We start from the raw sequence: 21,299 nt of genomic DNA, 5'->3' as shown, positions 1-21,299 counted from the left end.
GAGTCAGGAAGTGTGTTACTTTCTGCAGAATTCCCAGCGTTTGACCTGCTCTTGTAGCCAACGTAGTTATGTGGCTTGTCCAGTTCAGCTTCTAGTCAATGGCAACCCCCAGGATGCTAATAGTGGGGATTCAGCAATGGTAACGCCATTGAATGTCATGGGGCAATGGTTAGATTCTCTCTTGTTGGAGATAGTCATTGCTTAGCACTTGTGTGACACAAATATTATTTGTCAGCCCAATCCTGGATAATGTCCAGGTCTTACTGCACTTGGACATGGACTGCTTCAGTGTCCGAGTTGTCGCAAATGGTGCTGAACATTGGACAATCATCAGTGAACATCCCCACTTCGGACCTTATGGAAGAAAGGTAACTGATGAAGCAGCTGAAGATGGCTGAGCTGAGGACACTAAGGAGCTCCTGCAGTGATGTCCTGGAACTGAGATGATTGACTTTCAACAATCACAACCATCTTCCTTTGTGCCAGGTATGACTCCAACCAGCAGAGAGTTTTTTCATTGACTCCAGTTTTGCTAGGGATTCTTGATGCCACACTCCGTCAAACGCTGTCTTGATGTCAAAAGCAGTCACTCTCACCTCACCTCAAGTTCAGCTCTTTAGTCCATGAACCCAAGGCTGCAATGAGGTCAGGGGCTGAGTGACCTTGGCGGAGCCCAAACTGAGCATCAGTGAGTAGGAATAAATGGTTGCTGTGGTAGATTTCTTCCTTAGTGAAAAATAACTTAGATTTATGAGCTGTTGCAAAAATCTGGTTCATAATTCATATATTTTGGAATTTAACTTCTAGTTTTAGAAATGTAACTTTTAGGTTGGAGATTAAAGTGTTCAATGTAAGATAAATGGAAAAGCCTGGTTAAGAAACTGATAAATGACCCTAATGTAAAGGCCATTCAAACAAGCGTAGGTTTAATGAATTGTGTTTATTTTACAAGGGCAGAGTTGATAGTGGAGAAAAAACTTAAACAACGGGTGACCCATTTTGGGGCTATTGTTATCACCATAAAAGAAGCTAAAAGCTAGCGATTCTGGGAAAGACTCCATTAGCAGTGTAAATTATTCATATGTGTTACAGAACCAAATAATGGCATTGAAGGTAAAATAAATTGTATAAATTTCTGTTTGAAACACCCAAAAGCATGCCACTTTTCCACATAGTTGGTGATATAGGGTGGCGTCTTGGTTAGAAGGCTCTTTTGCTTAATTTATCTGCATGTGCTTGCTGACAGTTGTTGTTGTTTGGGAACATACAGATGCAATTGCAGATTTGGTCTTGTGTAGAGTGCAACTCACCAAGCCAGAAGAGCCAAAAGGGAATAAACTTAGTCAGGACTGCATTTAAGCAGAGAAAATAAAAACTTGACCATTCACCACGCAAATGCGGGTGGGGGCTTCAGTTCAGTTTGGAATTCATAAGGAAAAGACAGTTGGAAGATCTGCTCTAGGCTGCAGCTAGTGAAGAAATCTACAGTGGTCCTCACAGAGCCTTGGGCAGAAAGCAGTCAGCAGAGTTAGCTTGGAAGTTGTGAGGAGGCAGTTCGGTATCTGCCGGCAACCTGAACAATGAGCTGAAGCATCCACACAGTCTGGAAAGAAAAGATGGAGTGTTGCAGAGCCAAAAGCACTAATGGAAGAACCCCCATAGAATCTTACCTTGGAGAGTAGCTAGAACACTGAGGAGCATTAAAATGAGTTCTGGAAGGTTGTTACATATCTTTTAGGTTGATCCCTAAAGAAGTTAATGAACTTTCAAGATTGTTGTAACATATAAGGGAATTCTTGGAGCGAAGTAAGAAGTAGAACTAAGTTCACATCATAAGTAATTATAAACTACAATGTTCAGTCAATGGTGCTTGTTTTGTTTAATTCTTATATACAGTAAAGTTTGCTTTTCTTTAAAAACATGAAATCTTGCAGTGCACTTCTGTTGGTTGATTGCTGGGTGTTCAGATTTCTCTTCAAATGTCAAAAGCCCCTAATAGGATCATAACATGGGGAGATGGTGGCATAGTAGGAATGTCACTGGACTAGTAATGCAAAGGCCTAGGCTAATGCTCTGGGGACATGGGTTGAAATCTCACTATGGCAGCTGGTGGAACCATCGAACCAGAGAAAACTTACAGCACAGAAGGAGGACATTAAGTACACTGCGTCTGCACTGGCCAAAAATGCAAAGAAGAAACACTAGCTGCCCATTCTAATTCCACTTTCCAGCACAGAGTCCGTAGCCTTGCAGGTTACAGCACTCAAGATGCAGATTCAGGTACCCTGTAAATGAGTTGAGGATTTCTGCCTCCACCACCAAACCATCCATTGAATTCCAAACACCCACCACCCTCTGGGTGAAGTTTTTCCTCATGTCCCCTTTAATCCTTTTACCTTCAATCTGTACCCCTGGTAATTGACCTCTCTGCTAGCGGAAACTGGGCATCCCTGTCTACCCAATCTAGGCCCTTCATAATCTTGTACACCTCAATCACATCACCCCTCAGTTCCCAGGAAAACGACCACAGCCTATCCAATCTTTCCTCATAGTTGCAATTTTCAAGCTCTGGCAACATTCTTGTAAATCTCCTCTGTACTCTCTCCAGAGCAACTATGTCCTTCCTGTAATATGGTGACCAGAACTGTACACAAAATTCCAGATGTGGCCTAATCACCGTTTTATACAGTTCCATCATTACATCCCTGCTTTTGTATTCTATACCTCGTCCAATAAAAAAGCATTCCATATCCTTTCTTTACCATCTTATCCACCTGTCCTGCCACCCTCAGGGACCTGTGGACATACACTCCAAGGTCTCTCACTTCCTCTACCCTTCCCAATATCCTCCCATGTATTGAGTATTCCTTAGCTATGTTTGCCCTCCCCAAATGCATTACCTCACACTTCTCTGGGTTAAATTCTATCAGTCACTTTTCCGCCCACTCAGCCAAACCATTGATATCATTCTGGAAACAGTTATCCTTTTCAATATCAACTACACGACCATTTTTTGTGCCATCAGCAAATTTCCCAATCATGCTTCCCACATTTAAGTCATCAATATATGTGACAAACAGTAAGGACCCAAAACTAAGCCCTGTGAAACATCACTGGAAATTGTTTTCCATTCGCAAAAATATCTGTCAACTATTATTCCCTATTGCTTAGCAAATTTTGGATCCAACTTGCCACATTCCCCTGCATCCCATGGGCTTTTGTTCTTCTAGCCAGTCTGCCATATGGGATCTTGTCAAATGCCTTACTAAAATCCATATAGGCAACATTCACTGCACTAGCTTAATCAATCCTCCTCGTTACTTCCTCAAAAAATTCAATTACATTAGTAAGACATGACCTTCTCCTAACAAAACCACACTGACTATCCCTGACTAATCCATTGCTTTCGAAGTGACAGTTTATCCCGTCTCTTCTAATTGATTTGAATAATTTGACCACCACTGAAGTCAGACTGACCAGCCTATTATTATTTGGCCTATCTCTTGCACCCTTTTCAAATAATGGTAGAACCTTCACAGATCTCCAATCCTCTGGTACCTCACCTGTATCTAGTGAGGTTTGGAAAATGATCCATAGAGCATCCACTATTTCCTCCCTGGCTTCCTTTAGCAACCTGAGATACAATCTATCCGGCTCTGGTGATTTATCCACCTTCAGGGGTGTCATTCTCTCCAGTACATCCTCTTTCACTATGCTTACTGTATCTAATATTTCATACTCCTCCTCTTTAATTAGAATATCTGCATCATCCCTCTCCTTAGTGAAGACAGAGACAAAGTATTCTTTGAGAACCCTGCCCACATCTTCAGCATCAGCGCACAAGTTACCATGTACACCTCTGATAGGCCCTATCTTTTCCTTAGTTATTCTCTTGCTCTTAATGTACTGGTAAAACATCTTTGGGTTTTCTTTTACTTTATCTGCCAGTATTTTTTCATATCCTCTCTTTGCTTTCCTAATTATTTAACCCCTGTACTTTCTATATTCCTCTGGGCTTTCTACAGGATTAAGCTTTTTGTGACCGTCATAAACTCTCTTATTCTGCTTTATCTTACCTTTCATACTTCTAGATAACCAGTGGGCTCTAAATTTGACAGTACCGCCCTTTTCCTTTGTGCTGACATGTCTACACTGTGCCCGTAGAATCTCGCTTTTGAATGCCTCCCACTGGTCTGTCACTGATTTACCCCTTCAAGAAGCTGTAACCAGTCCACTTTCACCAGATCATCTCTCAGCTTCGTAAAATTTGTCTTTCCACAATTTAGAACTTCTGCTCCTGTTCTATCATTATCCTTTTCCATAATTGTATTAAATCTAACTATTATGATTACCATCTCCAAAATGGTTTCCCACTGCTACTTCATCCACTTGCCCAGCTTCATTTCCTAAGACTAAATCTAGAATTGCACTCCCTCTAGTTGGGCTTGTTACATGTTGGCTAAAAAAAGTTCTATTGACTGCAGTTCAAGAATTTTGTGCCATCTGTGCCTATTGCACTGTTCGTATCCCAGTTGATATTAGGGTAGTTGAAGACAAAACGTTATTGCCCTATTATTTTTGCACTCAGAAATTTGCCTACATATTTGCTCTTCTTTCTCCATCTCATTATTTGGGGGTCTACTGTACACTCCAGTAGTGTGACTGCCCCCTTTTTATTTCTGAGCTCAACCCTTATAGCCTCATTTGATGACTCATTTAACATATCATCCCTCCTCACAGCTGTATTTGATTCTTTAACCAATAATGCTACACCCCCACCCCTCTCTGTCCTGCTTGAAAACCCTATATCCAGGGATGTTGAGCTGCCATTTTTGCCCCTCTTTAAGCCAAGTTTCCATTATAACAATGATATCATGCTGCCATGTGTCTACTGGTGCCCTCAGCTCATCGGCTTTATTTGCTATACTCCTTGCCTTTAAATAAATAGCTTTAAAATTGCCAAATTCCTGTGCTGAAAACATTTTAACCTTTGCTTCTTCTGTTTTTCACAGTCATCCATTAATTTCCTGTCTTCCACTCCCTGCTCTGAATTTGTCCTATCTGAATCTGCCCTCAAGTTCCCATGCCCCTGTCAATCTAGTTTAAACCCTCCCCAAGCACCACTAGCAAATCTCCATGCAAGGACATTCCTCCCGGTCCTATTCAGGTATAGACCGTCTGGCTTGTACAGATCCCACCTTCCCCAGAACCAGCCCCAATGCTCCAGAAATCTGAAGCCCTCCCTCTTGCACCATCTCTCCAACCATACATTCATCTGGTGCATTCTCCTATTTCCATACTCACTAGTACATGGCTTTGGAAGTAATCCAGAGATTACTACCTTTGAGGTCCTGCTTGCTAATGTCTTTACTAACTCCCTGAACTCAGCCTGCAAGACCTCATCCTTTTTTTCTACCTATATTGTTGGTACCAATGTGAACCACAACCTTTGGCTGTGCACCTTCACCCTCCAGAATGCTCTGGTATCACTGAGTGGCTTCAATGACCCTTATACCAGGGAGGCAACAAATCATCCTGGAATGACGTCTGCGACCACAGAAGCGTCTGTCTGTTCTCCTAATTGTAGAATCCCCTATCACTATTGCTCTCCTGTCTTTTGTCCTCCCTCCCTGCACAACTGAGCCACCCATGGTGCTCTGGTCATGACTCTTGCTTCTCTCTCCAGAGGAACCCTCTCCCCAATTGGTACTCAGTTCTGAGTACCTGTTATAAAGTGGGATATCCTCAGGGGTCTGCTGCCTTGTCTTTCTTGTCTGCCTGACCACCACCCAGTCCCCTTCTACCTGCTCTTTCTTAAGCTATGGGATGACCCTCTTCTGAAATGTGCTATCCACATAGCCCTCATCCTCGCAAATGCTCCTCAGTGACATCAACTGCTCCTTGAGTTCTAAGATACGGCACTTGAGTTTTTCTATTTGGTGGCACTTTCTGCACATGAAGTTGTCCAGGACATGGGTAGCATCCTGGAGTCACCACATGATACAGGATGTGCACTTGATGGGTATGGGCAGCCCTGCCATGCGTCAAGTTATTTATTTACTGCACCGAAATTAGAATTTAAGTAAACACAGTAAAATGTTAATTAACTCTTGCTCTGTCTTTGCATCAGGGTTATTTTTTAAATCCCTGATTCACACTATTGCTCTGACCTGTACCGTTTTTTTAAAACTCAATTTAAACTCAATTAATAAATCTGGAAGAGAAAGCTAGTCTCAGTAATGGTAACCATGAAACTATCGATTGTCATTAAAAACCATTTGGTTCACTAATGCCCCACTAATGCCCTATAGGGCAGGAAATCTGCTGTCCTTACCCAGTCTGACCTACATGCGACTCCAGACACACAATTTGGTTGACTCTTAACTGCCCCTCTGAAGTGGTAAATTAGGGATGAGCAACAAATGCTGGCCTTGCCAGCGACACCCATATCCCATGAAAGAATTTTTAAAATGTATTAGTGCACCATAAAATAAGTCCACATCTCAGCTGTCCTTAGTAATACTTCTTTTGACCATTTCTTACACTGCACACATTTAAAATTTTGCCGTAGTGGTTATATGTCACCATTGCTAGCAAAATCAAAATATAATTTATGTTTTTTACTGTTTTTGGCAATATCTCAGTAACACTCAATTTTCATACTTGGAAAGTTGCAGTTTTTGCTTCAGATAGATATCTTAAGCATACTTACACTGGTTCTGGGTACTTCCTAGATGGGGACAACGCAACTCAAAATCTAGACAAGAAAACAGGCCTAGGCCCATGAGCTAAATTGGACAACTATTTCTATCCTCTCAGAGTACCAAAGTCCATAAATTGTTTCTCATTTTGTAACATCAGGTCCAACATACTTGGGTGCAAATGTATTGGAAAGATAATGTCACTGACTATTCAGCACAATTGACAAAAGCACTGTTAAATTTCAGATCCTACTCAAGCGCTTGCATTATAAAAACAAGAAATTCAAGTTTTAAACATCCAGCACAGCCATTTAATATTGTAATTCAAATCTTCTGATCAGGTTCCTATTTTTTGCTTTGCTTTTTAGATAAGGACAAAAGAATAAATTCAAATCAGCATCACAAGAGAACAAATCACAGGATCATGGGGAGAGAAACAGAAAAACATTATTTATTCTCCATGTGCACTGTAAACATTTTAGCAACATACTGCTTTAAAATAATGAATGGGACTGGCAAAATTATAGAACTGTTCTGAATTATATAAAAATTATAGAAAAGTTCTGAAGTTCTGTCATTGACCTGAAATGTTAACTCTGTTTCTCTCTCCACAGATACTGCCGAGTATTTCCATCATCCACAATATTTTGCTTTTGCATTATGATTTTAAGAACAGCTCTCACCTTTAACTTTTGGTTGTGACATATGCTGACTCCTTCCCATGACGGTCTGCTGACTAAGATCTTTCAAAGCAGTGTTAAGAGTTTTCCAGTCGACAGATAGCTGAGCCACCTTACTCTGCACAAAGATTAGACAGGACATTTTCATAACACAGAAGCAATCTTTATCCAGTTCTCATTTTCACTACCATAACCTTTCAATTCCTCAGAATTCTGCCAAATTTCTTGGTATTTAAGCTTTTTGTTTTATGAGGCATGCTGTTTTGTACCATGAGCCTCAGAACCAAATATAAAGTTTAATGCCTTTCCCACATTTTCCAAATTTCAATACTAATAGATTCTGGTGTTCTGATTTTGAATTTATCTACCAAAGCGCTGAGAACAGCCATTTCTGAACCTCTAGGTTCATAAAATTCAAATAGACCAAATCAGCAACTAAGAAACAGAAGTAAAATAGGGTCGAGCTACCTGAGCTTTGAGGGTTGGATTGTCAGAGTTCAGAGCTGCATGTGGTCCATGGATTGCAACTCATAGTTAAATAGCATTATGCCCTTGCAATATAGAAATTTTAGCATGCAAGTACAGCAAGCAAATAGGAAGGCCAGTGGCATATTGGCCTTTATTGCAAGGAGATTGAGTACAGAAATAAAAAATTGCCACTATTGTCCAGAGCTTTGGTAAGATCACACCTGGAATACAATGTTAGACACTGGCAACTAACCTAAAAGGGAATCCAAAGTCTCCTATAGGCATAGAAATAGTAAAAAGGGGATAAAGGAGCAGGGGGGGGGCGCAATTAAGGACCAAAAAAGGGATTTACACATGGAGGCAGGGCAAAGCTGAGGTATTAAATGAATACTGTCTTTATCAAGGAAAAGGATGCTGCACAGGTTATAGTCAAAAAGGAGGTAATTCAAGCACAAAGGGTTTAAAATTGGTTAGGTGGTGGTTTTGTATAGGCGATGGGGCACCAGGACTGGATGAAAAAAAATGCATCCAAGGATGATAAGGAAAGTGAAAATGGAAATTGCGGCGGTACTGGCCATAATTTTCCAGTCTTTCTTAGGCTCAGCAGTTGTGCCAACGAGCTGGAGAATAACAAATGTTACACCCTTGCTCAAAAGGGGTGTAAAGATAAGCCCAGCAACTACAGGCCAGTCAATTTAACCTTGGTGGTGGTGAAGCTTCTAGAAATGAGACTTCGGGACAAAATTAATGGTCATTTGGCCAAATGCAGGTTATTAGGGAAGACCAGCATGAATTTGTTCAGGACAAATCATGTTAACTAACTTGCAGGAGTTTTTTTGATGAGGTAACAGAGAGGGTTGATGAGGGTAATGCTGTTGATACTATGTACATGGACTTCCAAAAGCATTTAAAGTGCCGCACAACAGACTCGGCAGCAAAGTTAGAGCTCATGGGATAAAAGGGACAGCAGCAATATGGATATGAAATTGGCTGAGTGACAGGAGACAGAGAGTAGTGGTTAATGGATGCTTTTCAGATGGAGAAAGGTTTATAGTGGAGTTCGGTGTTGGGACCTAGGCATTTCAAAATTTGCAGACAATACAAAATTTCTAAGTTGCGAACTGTGAGGAGGATAGCGTAGAATTCAAAAGGACATAGGTTGGTGGAATGATAGACAAGTGGCAGATGAAACTTAATGCAGAGAAATATGAAGTGATTCATTCTGGTAGGAAGAATGCAGAGGGATCATACAAAATGGAGTACATTTCTAATGGGGGTGAGGAGCAGAGAGATCTGGGTGTACACGTGCATAAATCATTGAAATTGGCAGGACAGGTTGAGAGGGCGGTTAATAAAACAAACAGCATCCCAGAGTATAAAAGCAAGGAGGTGATGTTAAACTTGTAAATTGTTCTGGTCTCAACTGGAATACTGCATCCAGTTCTGGGTGCCACACTTTGAGAAGGGTGTAAAGTCATTACAGTGACGGTAGAGAAGGTTCACAAAGATGGTTCCAGGGTTAACAAACTTTGTAGATAGGTTGGGGAAGTTGAAGCTGTTTTCCTTGGAGGAGAGAGGTTGAGAGGGGCATTCAATATCATGAGTGGTCTGGAGAGAGTAGATATGGAAAAACTGTTGCCATTGGTGGAAAGGTTGAGAACAATGCGGCAAAAATTTAAGGTAATTGGCAAAAGAAGCAATGGCAACACGAGGAAAAACTTCTTCATGCAACAAATGGTTAGGATCTGGAATGCACTACCTGAGAGTTTGATGGAGGCAGATTCAATCAAGACATTCAAGAGGGAATTTAATTATTATCTGAAAAGAATGAATGTGCAGGGCTCCTGGAGAAGGCGGGTGAGTGGCATTAGGTAAATTGCCCCTTCGGAGAGCCAGCACAAACACAGTGAGCCGATTGGCCTTCTTCCATGCCGTAATCATTCTGTGATTCTACTTGCATTGGAGGCTTTACAACGAAGGCTCACTAGATGGGTCCTTGGGATGAGAGGCTGAGTGTATTCTCTGGAGTTTATAGGAATGAGAGGTGATCTCATTGAAACATAGAAGATTCTGAAGGGGCTTGACAGGGTAGACACTCAGAAGTTGCTTCCACTGGCTGGGGAATCTAAAACACTGGGGCACAGCCTCAGGATAAAGGGGTCAAACATTTAAGACAGAGATGAGGAAAATTTCTTCACTCAAAGGGTTAGGAATCTTTGGAATTCTCTACCCCAGAGAGCTGTGGATTCTCCATCATTGAATATATTTAAGGCTGAGACAGACAGATTTTTGGTCTCTGACGGAATCAAGGAATATGGGAAGCAGATGGGAAAGTGGAGGATCGGCGGGCCATACGGTCTACTCCTGCTCCAATTTACATTCTTATGGCATTGGCTGTTGTTTGCTTAAGCTGAAGTTAGGCTAACTGGCCTGTGGTTCACTGTTCTCCCTCTCCCTCCTTTCTTGAAAAGCGGTCTAACATTTGCCAACTTCCAATCTGATGGGACCATTCGCAAATCTAAGAAATTTCGGAAAATCAAGCTAGAGCATCCGCCCTCTCTGCAGCAATCTCTTTTTGAACCCTAGGGTGTAAGCCATACTTTTTCTCTGCTGATATTAATTTCCTCACTCTTTTTAGCCCCTCGGTTACTATCTATTTCTGGTATGACTGTGAAGACAGACACAAAATGTTTGTCCAATGCCTCTGTTATTTCCTCTTCCTCCATGATAATTTCTTCTGTCTCTGCTTCTAAGAGGCCAACATTTACTTTAAATACTGCCTGAGGGGGTGGTACAGGCAGGAACCCTCACAACATCTAAGTATTATTTAGATGAGCACTTGAAATGCCATAGCATACAGGGCTACGAGCCAAGTGCTGGAAAATGCGATTAGAATAGATAGGTGCTTGGTGGCCAGCATGACCACGATGGGCCGAAGGGCCTGTTTTTGTGCTGTGCAACTCTGTGACTCTATTTTCGTCCTCTTTATGTGGACTGCAGCGATTCAAGAAGGCAGCTCAGCACCACCTTCTCAAGGGCAATTCCCTAATGGGCAATAAATGCTGGCCTAGCCAGTGAGGCCCACATCCCATGAATGAATAAAAAATATACTTATAAAAGCTCTCAATCTTTTTTTAAAATATATTCTTGGCTAGTTTCCTCTCATTCTATTTTTTCCCTTTTTATCAATTTTTTGCTGGCCCTCTGCTTGTTCCTAAAACACTCCAAATCCTCAAAGCTGTTACTGTTTTGTTCACAACATTGTAAACAACTTTTAAACTAATAACATCCTGAACTTCTTGAGTCAGCCACGGATGGGTCTTTCTCGCTGAGTTTTTGTTTTACAATGAAATCCATTTTTGTTGAAGATTTAGAATTGTTTCTTTAACTATTTTTCACTGTTCATTTGCTGCCATACCTATTAGTCTATTTGCCCAATTAACCTTAGCCAGTTCTTTCCTCATACCTATGTAATTGGCTTTGTTTAAATTTAAGATTCTTGTTTGTGGTTGTAACTAGTCAGGGATATTTGTACACTAACAGCCCTTCCACACAGAGATTCCTGCATCCTGCACCTTCCATCTTCTCCATCCTTTCCCTTTACTCTCCATTCCCAATACTTTTCCCCACCTCACTCTCCCTCTCTGTCTGCTTGCCCCACCTTCTAGAACAGATAATTGGGTCCATGGAAATGAAGACTGGCAACCACTCTTCCCCCTTTAGCCATAGGTTGGAGGGAAACTACTTCCCCACACAGGGGATATGATCAGACTCTGGAAGGAACTTACACTGCAACACCACCACCCTTGCCCACATTACAGAGTGTTTACCATGTCTTGCCTCCCAATCCACAACCCCCTCCCCTTTACCTATGCTACTGCCCATTGCACTCTTGCTCTCCCCCTCCCTGGATCTAATTACTCACTTACTCTACTGCCTGACTTGAACTGAATACTGCCTGAGACACCCCATGCACGATTTCACAGGAAGTCAGCTAGCGAATAATGACTAAAGAAAATTTAACAGACCGACAGTCATTAGATGCATTTGTGTTCAGAAGAATATAACACTGCAGGGATATATTAATCACTGTGGAATCCCTTCTAGAAATCTAATGCTTTCAACCTGATCAACTATGGAAAAAACCAAACTATTGATTACAAATCTGTTAAATAAGCTAGAACGTTGCATGAATTGCTCAATACTTATTTAGATACCAAGACAGCATGCTTCACTTGATGGCAGAGTGGGCTGGCGCTCATGGAGTGTGGGATATGAATTTGCACCTGAAACTTGCTGCCATGAACATCACATATGGTACCCTAAGAAAAGCATCAGAAAGAGCATAATCCCAATTAGTAGTCACATGCTTTATTGTGATCAATGTAGGGCAATATTAATGGAGACTTTAGAATAATCAACCTCCTCCCATGAGATTGGTGACAGTTTTTCTGTCCCCCAAGGAGAAAATCATTTGGGAGGATTTATTTTATACTTTCATGAAGACACCTACCTGCTCTCAAAGGAAGTCCTGCTCTAAGCTTTACGGATCCTTAGTTAAACATGTGTGTTCAACAGCAGCACATTTTAACCAGACTGGAGGTGGAATTTCAAAGCATACTTTGTGCTTACAGAACACATATTATTTGAAACTTCCAGTACATTCAGATTCACAGGACTCGATACCTGTTACTACAGCACATCAAATAATGGACTAAAACTAAGGAGTACCACCGACAATACCTAATCTAGCTAATATCTGGTCTAGCCAGCTGCACTTAAGGTCTTGTGAACAGCTCTTGTACAAATTTAGCCTTTGTATAAGCATTCAAGGTTTAGGATGTCAGTGTTGGGGTGCAGAAGGTCTGCTTTTGGATGATGTGTCAGGGCAAAAAATCAAATGCAGAATAAAATTTCTGCTACTTTGCCCCTCAATGTGTCTTCGCCCACTAATTGCATTACCAACAATTTTCAGTTATCCACACTCCCAAGGCCAAATGAAATTTACAATTTAATGAACACATTAGGAGCATCCTCTTCTTTCACTACTCTAAAATATTTAATTTTCTAAAATGCAGCATCAAATGTTGCTGTCTTAATATTTCTCAAGTTTCAACAGAAGTAACATCAAACTATGATGGGGCAATTATTTTGTTAATAGTGATCTGCTTGAATTTAATATCTATAAGAGAATACTGTTAATAGTTAGTGGATGGGAAAATATCTTCCCAGCCTGCAGCTTCTTCTATAAAAATAAACATTGAGGAACATTTGAATTTACATTGCTGGATGTCAAGCAAGAGAGAGTGTTGCTTGTGTTGCAAGTGAGAGATCAGCTTTGACTGAGCTGTTTCATTCAATCCATAACCTTATATCAGACTAATAGCATTGAAACCATAATTCAGACATGAGCTGCGCTTTTAAGTAAACTCATTAGTTAATTGCAATTATGTGGTTGCACTGTTTAAAATATTTCCTATAAGGTGGATGGAAATTTGAAGGAAATAAACTTGCAGGGCCATGGGGGTCAAGCAGCGGAGTGGACTGAATGAATCACTCTGCGGGGACCTGGCATGGACACTATGGGCCGAATGGCCTCCTTCTGTGCCATGAATGACTTTACAACTCTATTCCCCGACATAAGAACAGAAGTAGGACATTCAGACCATTGAGCCTGCTCCACCATTCAATTAGATCATGGCTGATCATCTATTGCAATGCCACTTTCCCACACTATCTCCAAATCCCTTGATGTTATTAGTCTCCAGAAATGTATTGATTTCTGGCTTGATCATGCTCCATGATTGAGCTTCCAAAGCTCTCTGGGGTAGAGAATTCCAAAGATTCAAAACCCTCTGAGTGAAGAAATTCCTCCTCATCTCAGTCTTAAATGGCCTACACCCTTATCTTGCGATTATATCCCCTGATTTTAGATTCACCAGCCAAGCTTATCTACATCAACCCTGTCACGCCCTGTAAGAATTTGGTAAGTTTCAATGAGGTCACCCTCATCCTTTGAAACTCTAGAAAATACAGGCCCAGTTTCCCCAATCTCTCCTCTTAAGACAATCCTGCCACCCCAGGGATTAATCTAGTGAACCTCCATTGCACTCCGTGGCAAGTATATCCTTCCTTAGATAAGGAGACCAAAACTGTGCACAATACTCTGGGTGCAGTCTCACCAAGGCTCTATATAGCAAGACAGCTTTACTTCTGTACTCAAATGCCCTTGTGATGAAAGCCAACATGCCATTTGCCTTCCCAATTGATTGTTGCACCTGCACACTAGCTTTTAATGACTCCTGAACATGGACACCCAAGTACCTTTGGCCACCAACACTTCCCAACCGCTCAGCATTCAAGATACCACACAGATCATTCCACGAGGCAGCTCTAAACAACAAAGAGAATCTCTCACCTCATGGGTTCAAAAAAAAGGCTTGCATTTATATAGCGCCTTTCACAATCACCAGACGTCATTGGCTATAAAGCACTTTTAGAAGTATTTTTGAAGCTTGGCCACTGTTGTGGTGTAGAAAATATGACAGCCAATTTGCGTACAGTGAGCTCTCAAAAACAGCAATGTCATAATGACCAGTTAATCTGGTTTTGTGATCTTAATTCAGTGATAAATATTGACAGGACACTGGGGATAACTCTCCTGCCCTTCTTCAAAATAGTGTCATGTCCACCTGAGGGGAAAGGCAGGGCCATGGTTTAACAGCTCATTCAAAAGATGGCATCTCCAACAGTGCAGCACTTCCTCACTACTGCACTGGAATGTCAGCCTAGATTTTTGAGTGCCCTGAAGAAGCACTTGAACCCACAATCTTCTGATTCAAAGGCGAGTGGGTTACCAATTGAGCCATAGTTGACACAAATTCAAGCCAGGGTCCGAGCGTGCACTTTTAAGGGGCGCTGGTTTGAATCCATCTTTTATTGGGTCATCTGATTTACAGCTCCCTCCCACCTCAAAATGTTTTGAATAACTATAAGCTCTACAAAAATACGGAGAAAAAAAGTGTCTTGCATGGATCCATGACAGTTAGAAATCCCATTAGTTACCTTTTCTTCAGGGAGCAAATGGCTTTTCCTGTCTAACTCCACAGCTTTCGCAAGAAGTGTCTCAATGCCAGTTTGGTGGTCCACCACAGCAGCTTCTAATAACTGACAGAAATAGTAACTTTAAATCACTGACCGCAATACTGACAAAACAAAACTTTTCCACAATAATCACCATTTTTAAAAAGTTATTCTTCAGTTGAAACAAATTAGGTTTTTGGTTTGGTTATTATATCCTCTGGCAGATGCAAGGGAACACCACCACCTGCAAATTCCCTTCCATGTTACAAATCATCTTGACTTGGAACTATATCACCGTTCCTTCACTGTCGCTGAGACAAAATCCTGGATCCCCCACCCCCCTAACAGAATTGCGGGTGTACCTACACCACATGACATGCAGCAGTTCAAGAAGGGAACTGACCGCCACCTTCGAGGATAATTGAGGACGGGCAATAAATACTGACTTTGCCAGTGATGCCCAAATCCCATGAATGAGTGTTAAAAGCGACTTGCATTTTTCAATCATGGAATTTTGAGAGAGTATTTCAGGTGGAATTTGCATTCTACCTTCTTCTCTTCTGAAGCTGTTGCCAGAATAGAATTTAACAGGAGTGGCTTTCTGCTAATTCATCAAACAATGCAGTCACGGCATTCAGTCGATGCCAGCATCACAGCAGGGCTTACCTTTGCCTTCAGCCCACATCTACATTCACACTTGCAGCAGAAATGCAACTGCTTTTTAACCTCCTTCCCAGCCAAGATTTTGGATCTCACTCAAAGCACCTCCAGCCCATAGCGCTCTCTTACTAATTCTGCGGCAGCAGTAGATCCGCATCCCAGCTTCGCGGCAACAGTCCTGCACCCCAGGTCCATAGCAGCAGTCCTGCAACCCAGCAGCAGAACCGCACTCCGGGTCATGGCAGCAGCAGACTTACACCCCAGCAGCATCAGCAGACCCATTTCCAACCAACCAGACAAACTAAGAGCAGAAAGCCAAAGTGCAGATGTAGTCTGTACAGCTCTTTATTATGGCAAACTGCACCTTTCAGATAAAGTATGCTTATCCAAAAATCAAAGTCTCTATCAAGTGTGTGTTTTTGCTAGACTTTAATACTTTATAAATTACGCTTAGGGATCAGAGCATCAATTATCAACAGCTTCCTGAGTTTAAGCTCTCAGCAGATTTCCTTCATGCTAATACCTTTGATAGCAGCATCACGCATAGATCTGTGTCAAAATGGCAGAAGTACTTGGCATTCGAGAATTAATCATCTGAGGCTTTTTGATGATGAAATATACCTGAACTACATTGCAGGGCATACAAATTATCTGACACATCCAATTTCTATTCCTAAAAAGAGAACTGGCTGGTACGTGTAAATAGTGCAGTACAAGTCTATCGTAAGGTGGATGCAAGTTTGGAGACAGGGGGCGTTTTAATCAGATGGGAGAGTGTTGGGTGGGGACTCTGCCCCAATTATCTACAGGGTGAGAAGGCTCATAAGGTGGCCTTCCTGCCCTGACACCAATTCAGGCCCATGAATAGGCAATTAATGCCCACTTGCAGACCTCATCCCACTGCTAGTGGTATTGACCAGCGATGGGTGGGGCAATAGCCAACAGGAAGCCTGAAAGACAAAACCCTGTCGCGTTTGATTGCGGGCTCCTTGGATGGAATATGGGGGTGGAGTGTCCCGCATTTGTCAGTCAGTGCCTGACCAAGGAACCCCGACCGCGCGGGGTGGGGGGTGGGGGGGGTGGGGGGGGGGGGGGGGTGTGTGGAAGAGGAGAGAAGAAGAGACACTACTTCCCACAGCACACCCCGCCCTTTCTTCTGATTTCCATCCTGCCCTCATTCACCTGTGTCATGGGTCCCTCGTTGATCTTGGGCTTCTGATGGGTGCATTGCTGACAGCTCGCATCACTCCCCCAGCCTCCAACTGGCTGGCAGCTCTTAGGGGCAAAAATCAGTCCTTGATTCTGGGTAAGGCTTACTGCTGGCCACCACGTTCTCAAGGACAACTAGGGATGGGCAATGAGCACTGGCCCAGCCGGCAAAGCCCACATCCCATGAATGAATAAAAAACTTAAATACCTAACTGGCACTTAATACGGTGGGCCTCCCCTAAAGGAGGCAATGTGCGGCTCTTGCTAGCTCTCCGGGCAGCTGTCAAGAATCCCATCACCTGGATTAAATTCTGCCTGCACTTTCTGTCCCTATCTGCTCCTAAGCAGAACTTACCTGAAGTTGTGTTGTTCCAGGTAGAGACGATCCTCTGGGATGTAAATTCTGCCTGGCAATTACTGCCCAGTTGGACAGCTTCTCCAGGCTTTCTTTGAACTGAGCATAATCCTGAAGCTGAATCTCAATTTCTTTCACTTTAACAGGCAGCTCTTTGCACACCTAAAGAGAATGACAAGACATTGCATCAAAAATAAAATTTGTCTGAGTCTGTAATCATCAGGCAGAACATGAGCTACGTAAATTATACAGATGTAGTTTCTTTTGCTGATCCTTTGAAATCTAAATGCAATCTTGCTGTGATCATGCAGCCAGCCATAGCTGAATTAATTAATTCTTGTGGCATCGCTGGATGGCTCAAAGTTGTCTGAATCACCTAGCCAAGTTTTTTTTTTAAAACTTATGGCATTTACTCAGTAGTATTTTCAGGCAATGTAGGTTCCACACCCAAAAATGACAGAAGGATCCAGCAACACTGAAATAAGGCAAGCAATCTGTCATCATTATTCACATCTAAGCTCCCTGCCTCTGGAAAAATATAGGTACTTAATCTTAATTTATTTAAAAAACACAATATGGGGTATAATACAAATCTGCTCAATATATATTTCCAATATATTTTTAAATCGGAAAGATTAAGAGGTTAATTATTTCCATAAGTGATGACTGAAACAATTGAACTTCCCCTAATGTCTGTGCTGCCCTTTTACTTGCTCATGGTATAAGGTACATATGGAATGAGCTGGATCCAAACGATGGTGGAAACTGGAGCGCCAGTCTAAGCAACAATGAAATCAGAGATTTAAAGTAACAAACTTGCTGTGCCTTTTAGCTGAAAGCCTTCCCTTTCCAGCAGTCCAAAATGATGGCCAATCCCCTTGAAGCTGTTACAAAAGTTTAATGATTTTCATAATATTTTTCTGGCTTTTTTGTAAAGTAGGTTTATGGGTGTGAGCATAGATGGTTTTGTGTGATTTAATTACATTTGGAGTCATCATGTAGACTGTAAGCTTGAAATCAAAAGAAGCTAGGTGTAGAAATGGACTTGAAATACAAAACATGGATGCTGTCTTAGCATGTAAGGTGTGAAGGGGATTTGCATTTTTAGATAAGTGAAGGGATTGTTTGGATTTCAAATGCATATTAGTCTGTTTACAACTTGCCAGATACACAAGACTAAGGAGTGTGTTTACTTTTCCCAAAGGTTACTGACAAAGTTTGGAAGTTTTCATATTATGAGAAAAGGTACAGTTCCAAAGACATATGGAACAATGGAATTTACATACTAAAGAAAGAGAAACATATATAAAGGAGAATGAAAGGCTATGTTGGAAGGTCATGTAAGATCTAACAGGAGTATGTAAAAGTGAGATAAAAGTAAAAATAGTGCAGATGCTAGAAAGCTGAAACAAAAACAAAAATTGCTAGAAAAACTCTCCACTTCTTCCTTGAAGAGGCCTGAACAATCCCCATCCACCACCAATTTCCTCCATCTGCTGGACTTGTTCTCTCACTGAACAATTTCTCCTTAAACTTGTCTCACTTCCTCCAAATAAAAGGTGTGGCTATGGAAACCCGCATGGGCCCCATTTATGCCTTTCTCTTTATGGGGTATGTGGAACATTCCTTCTTCCAGTCCTACTCAGGCCCCCGCCCCACAACTCTTTCTTCGGTACTTTGATGACTGTTTCGGTGCCGCTTCATGCTCTTGTCTGGACCTGGAAAAATTTATTAATTTTGCTTCCAATTTCCACCCCTCCATCACTTTCACAAAGTCCACCACTGACACTTCCCTTCCCTTCCTGGACCTCTGTCTCCATTTCTGGTGATAGATTGTCCACCAATATTAATTACAAGCCCACCAATTCCCACAGCTACCTCAACTAAAACTCCTCACACCCTGCTTCCTGTAAGGACCCCGTCCCATTCTCTCAGTTCCTTTGCCTCCGTGGCATCTGTTCCGATGATGTCACTTTCCAAAACAGTGCTTCTGACATGTCTTCCTTCTTCCTTAACCAAGGTTTCCCACCCACGGTGGTTGACTGGGCCCTCAACTGTGTCCAGACCATCTCCCGCACCTCTGCCCGCACCTCACATCTTCCTCTCCCTCCCAGAACCCCTTGTCCACACTTTTCACCCGACCAGCCTCTGCATTCAAAGGATCATCCTCCACCATTTCCGCCAAATCCAGCACGACGCCACCACCAAACACATCTTCTCTTCACCCACCCACCCCGTCAGCATTCCGTAGGGACCGTTCCCTCTGGGACACCCTGGTCCACTCCTCCATCACCCCCAATACCTCATCCCCTTTCCACGGCACTTTTCCAATCACAGAAGGTGCAACACCTGCACCATTACTTCCCCCCTCCTCACCGTCCAAGGGCCCAAACACTCCTTTCAAGTTACACTTCCCTCAGTTTGGTCTACTGCATTCGCTGCTCCCAATGCGGTCTCCTCTAAATTGGAGAGGAGAAACGCAGACTGGGTTACTGCTTTGCGTAAAACCTTTGGTCTGTTCACAAGCATGGTCCAGGCCTTCCTGTCGCTTGCCATTTCAACACACATTCATGCCCACATGTCCATCCTTGGCCTGTTGCAATGTTCTAGTGAAGCTCAATGTAAACTGGAGGAACAGCACCTCATCTTCCAATTAGGCACTTTACAACCTTCTGGCCTTAACATTGAGTTCAACAACTTCAGATCATGGACTCCTCCATCCTCATCCCTTGTTTCCAAATATTTATTTTTTAATTTTTATATATATATTTTTCCCACCTATTTCTATTATTATTTTTAAAATTTATTTCCATTTTTATTCATTGTTTTATCCCCACCTTTCAGCCTATTTCAATCTTTCTCCCACACCATCCTCTCCCTCCATCTCAAACCCATGAGGGCCATCTGTCACTTGCTCATCCTGCTTTCTAGTCTTAATGTCACCATTAGCACCTCTTTTAGCCAGTTTCACCACGAACACCCTTTCAACCTTTTGTTTATGACATCTTTTGCAAGCTCTCCTTTGCTTCCACCTACCGCTGGCCTTTTATCCAGCTTCACCTGTCCCAACCCCCTTAAAACAATATATATTTCACCACATTTCTACTTCTCTTTAGTTCTGAAAAGTCATACAAACTTGAAAAGTTAACTTTGTCTTTCTCACCACAGATGCTGTCAGACCTGCTGGGTTTTTCCAGCAATTTCTGTTTTTGTCTGTGTGAAACAGCCCAAAAGAAGCCTCCAGCCATTTGTGCACCAGTCTGTTGTGTCCAGGAACTGATGTTGGAGAAAACTATTTGGAATTCCACTGTTAAGTGGGTACTGTGTTACCTTGCTTTTTTTAAAATCTAAAATCTATTTTGGATTGTCTTAAAAGGGGGCGTATAACTGGGAGTCAGGTTAATTAGGAATTTTAGGATTGTTATAATATTAAGTAATTATAGTTTTATGTATGTGCTTGAATTTTTATTTTGTTAATAAATATTTTAATTTAAATCTCAAGATCTTAATGGAGTCATTACTTCTGAACTCAGGGCACACATTGTCTCGTAATAAATACAAATTGCAAAACCATTGCAATGACGTGACCAAGTTTCCTTTGTGGATTTGGTCTGCCTGGCATACATGATCTGCCACGTCCTAAGGCAACTTATCATGAATTAACATATCAATTATGAGCTGTAATTTTGCTAAAAGAAACACTTACCTTACTCCAGTTTGAATTAATATTTCTAAGTTTTGCAGAAAGCTTGTCTCTCTCTTGCAGACTGAGGTTTTTATCTGAAAGCACATCCTGTGCAATACTGTTCATCATGGTTAGATTATCACTGCGCAATTCCAGGTCTGTTGCTGGAACCTGCGAGCAATAGAGAGTTGTATTATTTAACTGATGCAACACTCCACAAATACACCCTAGCCAACAATTGCACCTGCCTCATCATCGCTACGCCAACACTCTTGGTCGACGGCATCTATGAAAATCATGGGTTTTAATTAGTAATGGAGAAGAGCAAAGAACGATCTAAATTGGAACAGTGCTAAATTGAATGGGACAAGAGGGGATTTAGCCAGGGTAAAATGGACCAAAGGCTGACAGTAATATCATTACCGGAACAATGGGTGATCTTAAGGAGATTGTTCAGG

At 41.9% G+C, this 21,299-nt stretch overlaps 1 protein-coding gene across 8 annotated transcripts in view; it reads right to left on the bottom strand.

The window, feature by feature from the left end:
- Positions 1-21,299, bottom strand: part of utrn (utrophin) — a 664,110-nt gene that overhangs the window by 372,525 nt on the left and 270,286 nt on the right. For all 8 annotated transcript variants that reach the window (XM_041182782.1, XM_041182783.1, XM_041182789.1 and 5 more), the window contains 4 exons: positions 20,863-21,012; positions 17,157-17,318; positions 14,915-15,016; positions 7,385-7,499 (listed from right to left, as the gene is read on the bottom strand). In XM_041182782.1, the coding sequence (XP_041038716.1) occupies positions 7,385-7,499; positions 14,915-15,016; positions 17,157-17,318; positions 20,863-21,012 (529 nt within the window). The remainder of the gene's footprint in view (positions 1-7,384; positions 7,500-14,914; positions 15,017-17,156; positions 17,319-20,862; positions 21,013-21,299) is intronic.

This window comes from Carcharodon carcharias, chromosome 2 (assembly GCF_017639515.1).
Source record: "Carcharodon carcharias isolate sCarCar2 chromosome 2, sCarCar2.pri, whole genome shotgun sequence".
Classification (NCBI taxonomy): domain Eukaryota; kingdom Metazoa; phylum Chordata; class Chondrichthyes; order Lamniformes; family Lamnidae; genus Carcharodon; species Carcharodon carcharias.
Note: the sequence above shows the minus strand (reverse complement) of the source record. Positions and strands in the feature narration are given on the sequence as shown.